At 25.7% G+C, this 15,536-nt stretch overlaps 1 protein-coding gene across 2 annotated transcripts in view; it reads right to left on the reverse strand.

Annotated features, from left to right (window-relative positions):
• Positions 1 to 10,028, reverse strand: part of LOC100200594 (uncharacterized) — a 32,188-nt gene extending 22,160 nt beyond the window's left edge. The window contains exons 1-2 of one of the 2 annotated variants that reach the window (XM_065803424.1): positions 9,854 to 10,028; positions 8,664 to 8,834 (exon numbers count right to left, since the gene is read on the reverse strand). In XM_065803424.1, the coding sequence (XP_065659496.1) occupies positions 8,664 to 8,802 (139 nt within the window). In that variant the 5' untranslated portion in view covers positions 8,803 to 8,834; positions 9,854 to 10,028. Of the gene's footprint in view, positions 1 to 8,663; positions 8,835 to 9,487; positions 9,566 to 9,853 lie in introns of those variants that run through there. The other variant, XM_065803425.1, reaches the window with a different exon arrangement.
• Between the last annotated feature and the right edge of the window lie 5,508 nt (positions 10,029 to 15,536).

Consider the following 15,536-nt stretch of genomic DNA (forward strand, 5'->3'; position numbering starts at 1 on the left):
TTTTCTCACACTGGTTTTTAAAAATTTGGTTGTTGCATTTTGAAGCATGTTTTTTTTTTTTTAATTTAACTAATAATAATAAATAATAAAACTAATAATATAACTAAAAAGCAATGAAAAACTAAATCAAGTAAAATATTTCATGATGATCTTAAGAAGATGTATTTTAAATTCCAATATCTCTTTGTAACTAAATGCAATTAAAATTACTTATAACATTTTTTAAAAGCTTTTAAAATTTGACTTTAACATTTGATTATTATCCCGCATGAACAAAAATCTCGGACCAGTTAATCATAAACCATATGAAATAGCATTTTCTATAAATATTTTTTTAAGTTCTTTTCTCATTATACAATCAATTTTAACAAGATCTTCAGTGCCAGTTAAAGCAAAACATCCCCACATTATAACAGATCTACCTCCATGTTTTAATGATGGAATTTTCGCTGTACTTCTTACATTGACATGTCTTTGGTTACTGAAAACTTTAACTTTGGACTTATCTAACCACAATACATTTTTCCAATCTTCTTTTGTCCACAACTTGTATTTTTGTCCCTTTTCTCTGTGCTTGCTTGCCTAAGTAGAGGTTTAAACTGGTCAAGCATGACTTGCTGGCCATGCTAGACTGGTTGAAAAAAAATCAGAGTTTTAAAAACAAGGTTTTAAAAATAACTATGATGTAATTTGGGAAATGCATATACAAAATTTCATAAAACCATTTAGATTTTAAACAAGCTGTTTAAAATGCTACTTTTATTTGTTTTAAACTATAGCAGGGGTGTACACTTGTGGTCGTCCGATGATACCAGACAACCGAATTTTGTGGAGGGCGGCTAAAAATATTCCTTTGACGCAATTAAGTCGCCCAAAAGGACTATTGATTTTTATCGGCAGTTCTACTTTGTTTTTTTTTAATTCAAAAATTCTATAAAAAGGAAAGTAACAATCGAAAAATGATTTTAAAACTATATTTTTAAAGTCACAGTGTCAAAGTTTGTTTTCCACATTTTCTATTATTAATTAGAACATAAGAAAATTGTACGAGCATTTAAACATATTTAATAAAACAGTTCATAAAAAAACTAAAGTTTTATCATTTAAACAAATATACTACTTTATATTTATATTTTTACAAATTTTATTTAAGGATTTAGAGATAAAGTAATCGAACTAAACCTGTCAAAAAAAAAAAACTTTGACATGCCTTGTTAAGAAGCACTATGCAGGTCACTTTCTACCAAAAAAGCGAGCTGCATAGTGCTACTGAACAAGGCAAAAAAAAAAAAAAGTTTTTTTTTTGCTCATTCAGAAAAGTGAATGTTATTAATAGAAAAGTGAATGTTATCAATAGAAAGTGAATGTTATCAATAGTTTATATTATTACTTTTATTTGCGTAAATTACTTGTATTCTACACTTAGCCCTATAATGAAAAATGATTATATGTGAGAAATCTACTGAATGCAAAAATTTTTATAAAAAATAGTGTCGGGCAATTCAAAAAGTCAGCAGGCAACCAAAATTAACAAACTAGTCAGTTGCCCTTCGGGGGACCAACCTAAAGTCCAAGTGTATACCCTAAAGTCCAAGTATATATATATATTTTTTTTGCTTTACTTATTTACATTTTACTGGTGGCTAAAAAAACCTCTATTTTATAAATGATTGAAGTTTTTTTTTTTAATTATTGTTTTAATAAAAATATTTAATATAATATTTTTATAATAATACAAAAATATATAATAATTGCTGTATTTAGCTGAGAACATTTTTTCTTTTAACTGTTACCTTTTTTTTTTTTCTTTTTTTTTTCCTAAAAATTTTCTATAATAGGACTTTTCAAAATATATACATTTATTAAAATCTTGTTTTATTTAACACTAGAATTTCAGTACATGAAGTCATTGATTTTTATGTTTGTGTAAAAGATTGATTATGCAAACAAACAAAAAAAATCAATGACGTCATGTACTTTTAGGAACTTTTAGGAACAAAACACGCTTGAATAAATTATCAAGTCTGTAGATTGCTGCATATATTATGCCAACTTTTTGGCCTAACAAAACGGAGAAGGCAAGCTTCGGCTAAAATAAAAAAGTTAGTTTTTCTTGGTATGCATTTATACTTTTGTTTTAATCAAAAAAATTTAGCCCAAACATTTTTTTTTTAATGATTCTCTTTAATATGAACCGGAGGTTTGGAATCCCCTTAAAATTCAGTTTAAATTTTTTTTAATATTGCATAAAATTTGCTTTGATATTAAAAAAAAAATAAACATCAAATTACTTGGATTATCAAATTTGTAAATTATTAAACTTCTTTTTTTTAACTGAATAAAAATCTGTACGCAGGAGCGTTATTTTAAACAATTTAACATTAGCAGGTAATTTGAATTTTAGTTATTGCGAGTTTAAATTTAAAAAAACACATAGATTCTATTTGAAAATATTATTGTAAAAAGAATACGAGTTCAATAGTTGTTAAGCATTAAGTAATTTTTGTGTTTAGTTTCAGTCATGAAGAACTATTACTTAGATGAAAATTGAAACAAAAAAAAATAAAATTTTGATGCCCAAAAAAAAAATTGACTGTCAACTGAATTTGTTTTCACTGGGTTTTATTTTGAAAAAATTATACAAAGATATTATAAATCAATTTTCCTAGCCCTTTTACTTGTAAATTCATCAATTATATCTTAGTAATCAATAGTTCTGGCGGTGGCTTTTTCTATTAACAGTATTACTAATCCTAAAAGTGTTTCCTGTGACATTGTAGACCGTAGATAACTTTTTAATTAATTTTAGTTTTGAAAATGATTGCTAACAATAAGCAACCATAATGGATATTGCTAAAATTATTTGATATATGGTATATACATTTGGATATAATTCTTCTAAATTTCTTTCTAAAATGAACTCTAAGTTCTCTATAATAGTATTTTATATAATTATCTTCAGAAATATATCTTTAAATAGAAAGTTCATATTTAAATTTCACCAGAGTACATAATCTCAAGAGATTCTTTGCCAATGTCTTGAGATTACATTCTCTCCATTTTGTTAAGTGTAAACTAGGTTCTGGTGATTTATCAAGACACTCTTTTTTAAACTTGTTAATATTTGGGTATCACAAGAAGACCATTTAGTGAACAGTGCTATAAAATTTATTTCTACCAATGCTTCTTGTGCTCCTTTCATAATCTGTTTAAAATTGTTTTTAAAAATTATTACATTAGGCAATAAAAGCATAGCATGTTGTAATGCAATAACTGCCATATTCTTTTACTGAAGCAATTGGCTGAGAATGTGAACCTTTGATAACAAGTGATACCAAATTGTTGAGAGCACATCAAATTCATAAGAGTTTTTTTTTATAAAATATGCAGCAAGAGTTTTATAATCTAGGCGCTTATTTTTAAGTTCATCTAGCGCAAGACTACTTCTTTAATTTAGTATTTTGCAGTATTTGCTCTTTATTGAGTGCCAATTTCATAACATCTTTTCGCCATTTGAGGTAATTTAATGTTGTATGTTTAAAAAATTAACAGTTTAAAAAATAAATAAAAATTAAACAACTTGAAGCAATAAAACAACAGAACTATTAGGTATATATTGTTTCCATTATTGTTTCCATTCAATTGATTTATTAAGTAAAAACTTTTCCTAAGACAAATTTTAAGTGAATTTCAATCGCATTTGATTGCACATGTAATTTAAATACTCATTTAAACTGTTGTTTCCGTTTGTAGATAGTGCTTCGTTTTAATTTTGTGCTTTGTTGATGTTATTTTTGTGAAAAATTAGGAAATATTCTCCTAACTCCTAATAAAATTAGGAAATATTACTTGAACTCCTAATAAAACAGTTTCTAATAAAAGAGTAACTTAGCACTAAAATTTTCCTAAGATTTTGATTTCTTAAAAACTAGCACTAGAAACCAAAACATTTCTAGTGCTAGTTTTTAACCCCATAAATATAGGGAACCCAGTGCGATTGCATTTAATCCATATGCGATAGTACAGCTTTGCTGACAGCAGACAATATTTATGTAAAATAAATATTTCGCTTAACAGACATACTTTGTATTTATTGTTTATCATTTTGTTCAAATTGCTCTAGAGCCTTACAATATCATTGAATTATTTTATAAATATATTTCAATTGATTTACAAAAGTATATATATTTTAATATATTAAGGTATTTTAATACAAAATCATGTCTTGTCCAGAAACTTTTTGCCAGCAATATATATGAAAAAAAAGAAGAAGAATGACCAAATTAACTCATTTTGACCTTATTATTATAACTCTATAATTATAACTATTATATTTCCTTAGAAATGGTAACATATATATATATATATATATATATATATATATATATATATATATATATATATATATATATATATATATATATATTTAAACAACTTTAAAAAGTATTCTACACAATAGAGTGCTCAATGTTCTTAAAAGAACAGAGCAATTATATATTAGCAGAAAATCACTTAACAAAAATTTTTTCCATTTGACACTGTGTTTCATCAACAAAGATTTGATTGTAATTAGTGTAAATAACTGTATTATATATAAACTATTGTTGTATTGCGACAGAAGGAACGTTGTGGGTGTGTCATTTATTACATTGTATATAACGTTTATAATGTTTATTATACCCTCGGGGGTATTTGCAAATGTATATATATTGAGTAAAGATATTTACAAAGTGTGTGAGAAAAACAAATATAGAATTAATATTACAAGCTATTTCGGCTTTTATTTTTCTTTCATTAACATATACGCAGAGAGTTGGCGGTTTTAAATTTTGTGGGAAGCCGCTCGCACAAAAACGGGTGGCTTCCCTTCCACGTTTTTTGAGTTCTTACACTTTTTAGAACAGTGCAGGGCCAGGTGATTGTCCATTCCACACACAAAGCACCTCTTCTTGTCAATTTCTTCGCTACAATTTTGACTGATATGTCCATCCTCGCCGCAACGGTAGCAAGTTACGGTCTTTCTTCCGCGTCCTTGAGGAACCTGCCTTGGACTGATGGCAACAGGATTCACGCAACTAACAAAACATGATTCTTTACGACGTAAAATTACCAAACTTCTTGATTTTTCAGCAATCTGGTACAGCGACATTGTTGATATTGAGCATGCGGTTTGCAGCTGTTTTCTTGCTTCGTCAGGTAACCCGAGAATGAATGCGCACCTTATCCACTCTTCGCTTACGTGAGTTGATATTAGCTTGCTCAGCCTCGTTAATTCTGCGAAATATACGTCAACAGACTCGTTCTCTTTAAGACGGCGATTTACGAATTCTTCGTATACTGTTAGCGGAGAAGCAGAGAAGGCAGTAGTCAGTGCATTTTTCACTTCTTTGTAGTCTTCTTTTATTTCATCACTAAGACCTTGATAAACGGCAAACGCTCCGCCAGAGAGAAATAAGGGGAGCACCACATGCAACTCGTCAACTTTTTGAAGTTTTGCAACCAGTTCCAATTTCTGTATCCATTCTGAAAACTCACCCTAACCATCGTATTGCGACACCAAATCTGCAAACTTTATCACTATACTCATTGCCGAAATAGCTTGTAATATTAATTCTATATTTAAAAATAGATATTTCTTAAAAGAACATATATTTCTTAAAAGAACAGAGCAATTATATATTAGCAGAAAATCACTTAACAAAAATTTTTTTCATTTGACACTGTGTTTCATCAACAAAGATTTGATTTCTGATGAATCTTTGTTGATGAAACACAGTGTCAAATGGAAAAAATTTTTGTTAAGTGATTTTCTACTAATATATATATATATATATATATATATATATATATATATATATATATATATATATATATATATATATATATATATATATATCAGGGATGCATCCCAAAAAGGACTCCGGATTTGAAAGTCGCAAAAAGATTACTTTATCCTAGTTTTTGGTATCCAGGAGCTCTAAAACTATAAATAAGTGTATGGACTACTAATTGGAAAAAAATTAAGACTATTAGGTTAGGGGAACAATCATTTTTTGAGCCTGGAGTCCTTAAGTATAATGGACACTACAGACTTAGAAAAAGTAGAGATATAAAGCCGGAGTCCTTTTGGGACTCCGCATCTCTGATATATATATATATATATATATATATATATATATATATATATATATATATATATATATATATATATATATTCAACCCGCAGATGTTGTCCGAAAGTTTTTTCCATATTTTGTTGACAAAAAGTAAAAATTAAAATGCAAGACCGGAATTTTTTTATTAATTGATATACTGCCTGCCCTAACCAAACCCTCAGTCAATGTAGCAACACTCCCTTGCAGGTCAGGCTAAAAGATAGTAGATGTAGCAGCACTCCCATGCGAGTCAGGCTATAAGATAGTCAATGTAGCAACACTCCGCGCATGATTTACAGTAAAAAAAAATAAAAGTAAAAAACATTTTATTAAAAAAATTAAAAAAAAAACATTTTATTAAAAAAAATAAAAATAAAAACATTGTTTATATTGTTAAAAACATTCAGAATGTTTTTAAAACATTCAGGTCAATTAAATTTGCGTTTTTGTAGTTTTTTTAAAAAACGATTTATTTGTAATTAAATTAATGGTTTTTACTTTCGTCCAACAGGCAAATGTTGGACGAAAGTCAAAAGTAATTAAAAGTGTCGTATGTGTTGACGTAAGAATCACTTTTTTCCTTCCGCTCTTCCCAAAGACAACAAACTATAGATCTATATATATATATATATAAATTTATATATATATATATATATATATATATATATATATATATATATATATATATATATATATATATATATATATATATACATACATACATATATAGAACTCTTATATGTTGTCAGAAAGTTTTTTCCGTATTTTGTTGACAAAAAGTAAAAATTAAAATGCAAGACCAGAATTTTTTTTTTTATAATTGATAGGCTGCCTGCCCCAACCAAACCCTCAGCGAGTCAGGCTATAAGATAGTCGATGTAGCAACACTCTGCGCATGATTTACATTAAAAAAATAAATAAAAATAAAAACATTTTATTAAAAAAAACAAAAATAAAAACATTGTTTATATTGTTAAAAACATTCAGAATGTTTTTAAAAACATTCTGGTCAATTAACTTAGCATTTTTGCGGTTTTTTAAAAAGCAATTAATTTGTAATTAAATTAATGTTTTAACTTTCTGAAAACACACAAATGTTGGACGAAAGTCAAAAGTAATTAAAAGTGACGTATTTGTTGCTGTAAGAATCATTTTTTACCTTCCTTACTTCCCAAATGCAACAATCTATAGAATTATATATATATATATATATATATATATATATATATATATATATATATATATATATATATATATATATATATATATATATATATATATATATATATATGTATGTATGTATGTATGTTACCATCACTGGTTAGACACCTAAAATTTGCAGCTCTAGTATAGAGTCCAAGTAATACAAAAAATATCAATCACTCAGAAAAAAACTAAAAGTCAAGCAACATGACTAGCACCTGAACTAAAAGCATTTTCTCGTAACACTTAAAACAAGTATTAGGAATTTACGTTTTACAAAATAAGAACTGGGATTGATAAGATACTGTGGTATACTTCGGAAAGGAGCTTTATAAAGCTCTTTTTCAAAATATTTCTTTTACAAACAGAAGTTCATTGAAATGGATTACCATAAACATTTGTATTTGCAAAGACAGTAAATTTTTTCAAAGCTAAACTAGATAAACATTAGTTAACAACTGTTAAAGTATAAAATTTAAATTTTAGACTCTACAACATTAGTTGTTGCAGTAGTTTGTATTATTTATGTTACTATTACTTTTTGTTAAAGTGCTTTTAAAAACATTATTTTTAATCAATTTTTTAATAATTTCAGAGCAAACCACTTTGCAGGAATTTTTGTCCACTTGCTGGCTCCTGAAAAAATCTGCTATTAATAATTTCTTAGCCATAATTACATGGCTTGAGGATTTTAACAATTGCTCAGATTATCCAACAAAGTAGAAGCAGCCATATATTTTCTTTCTGCAAGTTTTACACATTATAACATAATGTGGATGTGCTTAACTCTATTATCTTACACAGCATACTATGATCTGCACAAAATATCATCGATGATGCTAAACTGGAACTGAACTGAAAGCTCAGTTTATGTATTTATGTATGTATTTATGCATGCATGCATGCATGTATGTATGTATGTATGTATGTATGTATGTATGTATGTATGTATGTATGTATGTATGTATGTATGTATGTATGTATGTATGTAGGTAGGTAGGTAGGTAGGTAGGTAGGTAGGTAGGTAGGTAGGTAGGTAGGTATGTATGTATGTATGTATGTATGTATGTATGTATGTATGTATGTATGTATGTATGTATGTATGTATGTATGTATTTATGTATGTATGTATGTATGTATGTATGTATGTATGTATGTATGTATGTATGTATGTATGTATGTATGTATGTATGTATGTATGTATGTATGTATGTATGTATGTATGTATGTATGTATGTATATGTTATATGTGTGTGCTTAAAATTTATAACCATTTCATTGGAATGAAAATAATTAAAAAAGTACCTTCTTTATTACTAAACAAGTTATCAAGAGAGGGTGAAGTTCTTTGTCTTTTTGAAGTGGAAACAGTCATGTCTTCTTCAATTTCTTTAGCTGAATGTAAACTGGTTGTTTTATGATTGAAGGTGCATTTTTGTTCCATCAGTTAGATAGATGTAGCATATTAGGAATTTACTGTACAACAAATTTAGTTCTTAATATAGTGTAAATAGTTAATATACGAAAGTATGCAAGTGTAATGCAACAAGATACAATAAGGTGATACATTAAGTACAAATTTGACATACGATAATATACATTAAGGCTGCAAAATAAATAAGTTAATTAATTTCAAAAAATAGTAGTTATAACATATAATATAAATATGAGAGACAGTACAATATTATGCTAAGCTAAGATAATTAGACTTTAGACACAAAACGTGGGATTATCTTTTTTTTGAAAACAATAATTATTAAGCGTTTTCTCACAACTCGATAAAGTTGTTAAAGTTACCAATCGCTCACTTTAATAAAAAATATATACTTCTACTTTTCCGTGTATTCTAGTGTGATGATCGTTCTGCTTAAATTGTTGTTTAACTTAATTTAAAAATTATTGAAAACAAAATAATATTTGAACTGCAAACGATTTTATTTAGCATAAAATTTCACCGATACGTAGTATTATTTACATATTATTATTATCATTATTTTAATTATTATTACATAATAATAAATTTATTACTTACTTATATTAATTATATATAAAATTTTATTATACAAATACATGCTTTTTTTTTAATTTCATTTATTTATACAATACGAATATTTTAAGAATTTTATTACTTGTATTTGTTATTAATGTAAAATGCATTTGAAAGACGTTGTATTTGCGCGTTGTTGTTGTCGGAGATGATTTGAACCAAAAATTAACTTTTATACTCACAAAGCATTGTCACGCAAAAAAAAAAATAAGTACCAACTTTAATTCAACAATAAATATAAATCAACAATTTGCAACAAAAATAATCAATTTTTTTTTCAGCTCAAGTATGTCACTTCGAGTCAGACGTACTTTTAAATACCAATAGAATGGATGAATTTTTATTTTTTAAACAGTGAGTAAAACTACATCGAAAAACACTTATCTTTATCAGCATTGAAACAAAATGATTTCACGTTTTATATAATAGAAAAAGTAGTACGACTTACTGGATTTATTAGAACCTTTAAAATGATTATTTACAAAAAGCCACTAATCCTGAGTTATAAGACTATCATTAACGAGTCAAATAAAATCCACTAATCAAAATGTGCGTCACGGTGAAGTCCAATATTTGTTCACTGTTTCCCTTTTGTATTTAATAATTTAAATCATTCCATTACTAAAAAAAAGTTACTTTATTATTAGTGGCACTTTTTTTAACTTCAAAATAATTATTTATTTGTTGTTATTGTTGTTGTCTTTGTTGATGTTGTTGTTTTTTGTATTGTTGTTTGTTTGCTTTTTGTATTGCTGTTGTTGTTTTTTGTATTGTTGTTGTTGTTTATTGTTGTTGTTGTTGAAAAGACAAAGGTCAGGAAAATAGATTGGAATGTTAATTTTTATATTTATCTTTTTTTTTCAAAAGTTTTTATTTATTTTTATTTTTTTTTCAACTTTTCTAATATTTTAAAGTCGCATACTTTAAGAATTTATTTTATTAGAATATTTTGTTTATTTTAGCATGTTAACGTAACCTGCGGTGTCGGACTTAATACGAAGGGCAACTTTGAGCCATATTGCGAGGTTAAAATTGTCCTGATTTATTTCCATTCTTTGAAAAAAATAAGTTATTGATTGTGTTATGTAATTCATAATAATGTTTTGCTACTGTATCGAAACCTAGATATAAATGAAAAAGTTGTATAAGTAATAAATTTTTTTTTTTATATGCCTATCCTAAAGTTTTTATCATTTAAATCGTTTCAAATTTCAAAATTCAAAATAGTGAAGATAAAGTAAAATAATTATTACTTTATAGTTTTCCAAAAACGACAAAGGGTGACGGCGCCCTCAACAGCTTCTGATAAATTTTCGAAATTGAAAATATATTTTAGAAAAATAAAAGGTGTTTTGTATGTCGTTGAATTGTAAAAGCATAGTATCTCTAGGTATCCTCGGATATCATGAAACAATATTAAGGATACTTACGGCTTAATGAATTCCACAGCTGTTATGCTGTGATAACTTCACATTAACGATCAGAATTAAAATCAAATATTGAAACTTGAAAGAACAAATTTTGATTCTGCATAAGCATATATATATATATATATATATATATATATATATATATATATATATATATATATATATATATATATATATATATATATATATATATATATATATATATATTTATATATATATATATGTATATGCATATATGCTTAGGCTTATTGCTTTCGAAAACATCTTCATTTTCAAATATTGCAATTATTTTTTTCTCTTCATAATTACTTCAAATTTTATGCTTTTAAACTATATTATTAATTTTTTTTTTTTTTTTCGTTAAAAAAATTTAATCTAGAGTTTATTATATAGACAGGAAATATATTTTAAACTACTTCTGTGAGCTTTTAACTTTAAAAAAATAATAATAATAAATGCATAGAATCATTTAAATGTAAATGTTACTACTGCCGCATGAATTTTTGATAGTTATAATTTAAGTAAAAATAAGTACATGAACATTAAGCAATCAATGCAGTATAAGAGCTGTCAATATGTTCTCATTTGATGTATGACACAGATGACTCGTGTTTACAGTTTATTATTCAAAGTTGTAAACAATTAATTGCTTATAAATACACAAAGTATTTCGGAAACAAAACAGTTTATTACTATACCATAAATAACTTGTTTAAATTGTAGATTTTGCACTTACAAGTCCTTTAAATTTTACTAAATAAAAACACTTAGACAATAATGAAAGAATAGTCAACTTTGAAACAAAAAATAAAACTTATTCTTGCTAATTGGTTTAAATTTTTTCATACTGCTTTACTTTCCCTTTGTTAGATCAGCGGCGCCGCCTAATTACTGAAGTGTACGTGTTTTGTAACATTTTATTAATAATTTCCGAAATAAAACATTTACTCAACATTTACCCTTGGCTCAATTTCTTTTAATAGAAATTAAATTAAAAGATAATTGTTTACTCTTTTGAGTAACAATAAATTTTAGTCGATTAAGAATATTTCTTGCGTTTTAAAATGTTGTTAAGTAGCTTTGAGGTCAAAAAATGTGAAAAAAATTTAACTTCAAAATCCGTGCATTAGCTTAAAGGAGTTACACCATTACACATTAAAAGTGTTTATCGGATTTTAATTTATTCTTGATGGTGCAATCCAAAATGATGCAGACCGTATTATAAAACTAACTTGAAAATCATTTAATCATCCAAAATCATCCAAATATTATAAAATGTTAAAAAAAGTTAGTTTTTTTAATAAAATATACTAGTTACAGCATTTTATACAATACAATTAGAAAAGGTATTAACAATAATTATGCAATAATTATTTACAAATTAGAAAAGGTATTAACAAACGATGCTTCGTAATAAAGATAAAATATTAATTGTAAAAAGATAAGATATTCGATACCGTCATAACTTTGACGTAAAACAAAATTAAAATAAACCCACGTAGTACAGCTGTTACCTAATGTTATGTGACATAATTGCTATCGCGGATATGTTAGCTTTTAAAGGACGTTCAACTATTTATACTTTGTATGGTTTTACAAATGCTTCAAATTATTGTTTGTTACTATCAAAATAAATTCAAACGAGCAAACAATCGAAAACAATTAAAATAAAAAGATAACGAAGTCTGAACCTTCTTCTTATAATTTTTTCTAATTTCTAGCTTTAAAAACCAACCAAAAGTTTTAACTGGAAATTAAACACTTTGCATCTTCTTAATGCAATTGTAATTAAACATGTTAAACAAGCTCATGCCATCTTAAACTAATGATTTCATGATTTTTTTTTAATTTTCAGACGTCACTAAAATTTTCAAATAAAACTAATGGTTTAAAATGAGGAAGTTCGCAACAATATCATTTCAGCTTACTCTTTACTATTTTTAAATATATTATAAAATAAGGTTTATATTGTTAGGTTATTCCACAAAACTAATTAATATACTACTAAAACACTTACTTGATGCTTAAAGTAAATATATGCTTTATATATTCTTAGTGCAAATTTTAAAAATTTATTTTACAAAAGCCAATTATTTTAAACTAAACAATGCATGCAGACCAGACTTTTGTAAGTTGTTAAAGTAATTTAAATTTAAAATACACTTCCAACATCATATTTAGCAGAGTTAGTTTTTATGCATTATACGTATAACTAGAATTATTACAGGATCAGTCGAATTGCATCAGGGGTGGATCCAGCATTTTTTGGTCTTTGAGATAGCTAACTTCTTGACATGGAGCAAACTCCAAGCATTTATATTTTTATACTTATGTCAAATAAGGATGCTTTGCAAAAAATTGCTATGATTGGAGTCTGGGAACAAAAAACCCCGATATTTTAGCACCCCCCTCCCTTCCGGCTCCAAACGTGGGGTACAACAAGTTGATCAAATATTTTTTTTGTACTTGTTTTAATTAGACTTATATTCATCGATAAATTTTAAATTTCACAGTAAAACACTTTAGCGTTCAAAAATTATGACCATACAAAGTTTAAACCCCTCTCAATTTGAGGGGGTTGTAAATTTCATATGGTTATAATTTTTAAACACCGAGAAATTATACTATGAAACTTAAAGTTTCTCGATGAATATAAGTCTAGTTAAAAATAGTACAAAATAGTACAAAATATATTATTTAATCAACTTGTTGCTCTCACGTTTGGGGTAGGGGGGGGGCAATATTTTTGGGGCTTTTTTGTTTCCAGGCTCCAATAACCACAATTTTTTGCAAAGCATCTTTATTTGACATGAGTATAAACATATAAATGTTTGGAGTTTTGTTCCAAGCAACCAGCTTGGAACAAAAAAACATTAAATTTTGGCAATAAATTCCCTAAATGTGAGAGCAACAAGTTAAAAATTCTTTTTTTTAGTATTCTCAACTAAATTGATATTCATAATAAGTTTTAATTTTCATGTAATAAACTTTAAGCGTTCAAAAATTATGACCTTATAAAATTTGTAATACCCTCATATCGAAGGGGGTTCAAACTTTGTATAGTTATATTTTTTGAACGTAAGAATGCATAGTTTTTAAATGCTAAAAATGATCAAAAAATGCTGCCTGATTAAAAGTTTTGGCTACATATGGTTTGACAATAAGATAGTAAAGATGTTCAAGCTTTAATAAAATTTAATAATTTCTTATTAATCTAATCAGTTACAATATACAAGACGTTAAGAGGACGTTTTAGGAAAACAAGATTTTATATAAAAGTTTATATATACATACATACATACATACATATATTCATGCATACATACATACATACATACATACATACATACATACATACATACATACATACATACATACATACATACATACATACATACATACATACATACATACATACATACATACATACATACATACATACATACATTCAAACATACATACATACATACATACATACATACATACATACATACATACATACATACATACATACATACATACATACAATAATAAAGTTGTAATATAAGAAAAAGTAACCCTTTTTGATAAAAATAAAATATAAGCTGTCAAAATCACTCATATTAACGCGACATGTGGTAATATTGATTGTAAATTTGATTTATATAGCCACTAAAAGGAATCTCATTATCCGTGGATATTATAGCACGGTATGTTAATAATCAGAAATATATATTTGTAATTTAAATAAAATAATATTTTACGGAAACAATTTTAACATTTATTTAATATTTATGTAAATGACATTGACATTATAATAAATTGTATAATATTTAAGATAAATAAACAAACGCAGTATATTATATATTGCATTTATTTTATTCAAAAAAATAATAATAATATATAAATATATATATATATATATATATATATATATTTATATATACATATATATTTATATATATATATATATATATATATATTATTATTATATATTATATATATTATATTTAATATATTATATATTAAATATATTATATATATATATATATATATATATATTTTATATATTATATATATATATATATTTATATATACATATATATATATATATATATATATATATATATATATATATATATATATATATATATATATATATTTATTTATTTTTATTTTTAACAGTTAACAAAGAACTTGATAACCTAACCCAATGGTTTAAAGCCAATAAATTATCTTTAAACATTACTAAAACTAAATACAAATTATTCCATCGTGTTCATAAAAAAGAAAATATTTCACTTAAACTTCCAAATCTTTTCATTGATAAAAAAATAATAAAAAGGGAAATATCGTCAAAGTTTTTGGGCGTAATACTCGATGAAAATGTTACATGGAGAGAACATATAAGTGTTGGTGAGAATAAGGTTTCTAAAAATATTGGTATACTGTATAAAGCTAAACAGGTCTTAAACCAATCTTGTCTTAAATACATATACTTTTCATTTATACACTGTTACCTAAACTATGCTAACATTGCTTGGTGCAGCACCAATGTTACAAAGCTAAGTAAACTTCTATGTAAACAAAAACACGCCATTAGGATTATTACAAATGAAAATCGCTTCTCTCATTCAAAAATACTTTTTAGTAAACTTAATATTCTAAATGTTTATAATTTAAATCTCTATCATGTTCTTATATTTATGTTTAAACTTGATA

The sequence above is a fragment of the Hydra vulgaris genome, chromosome 08, assembly GCF_038396675.1.
Source record: "Hydra vulgaris chromosome 08, alternate assembly HydraT2T_AEP".
Lineage (NCBI taxonomy): Eukaryota > Metazoa > Cnidaria > Hydrozoa > Anthoathecata > Hydridae > Hydra > Hydra vulgaris.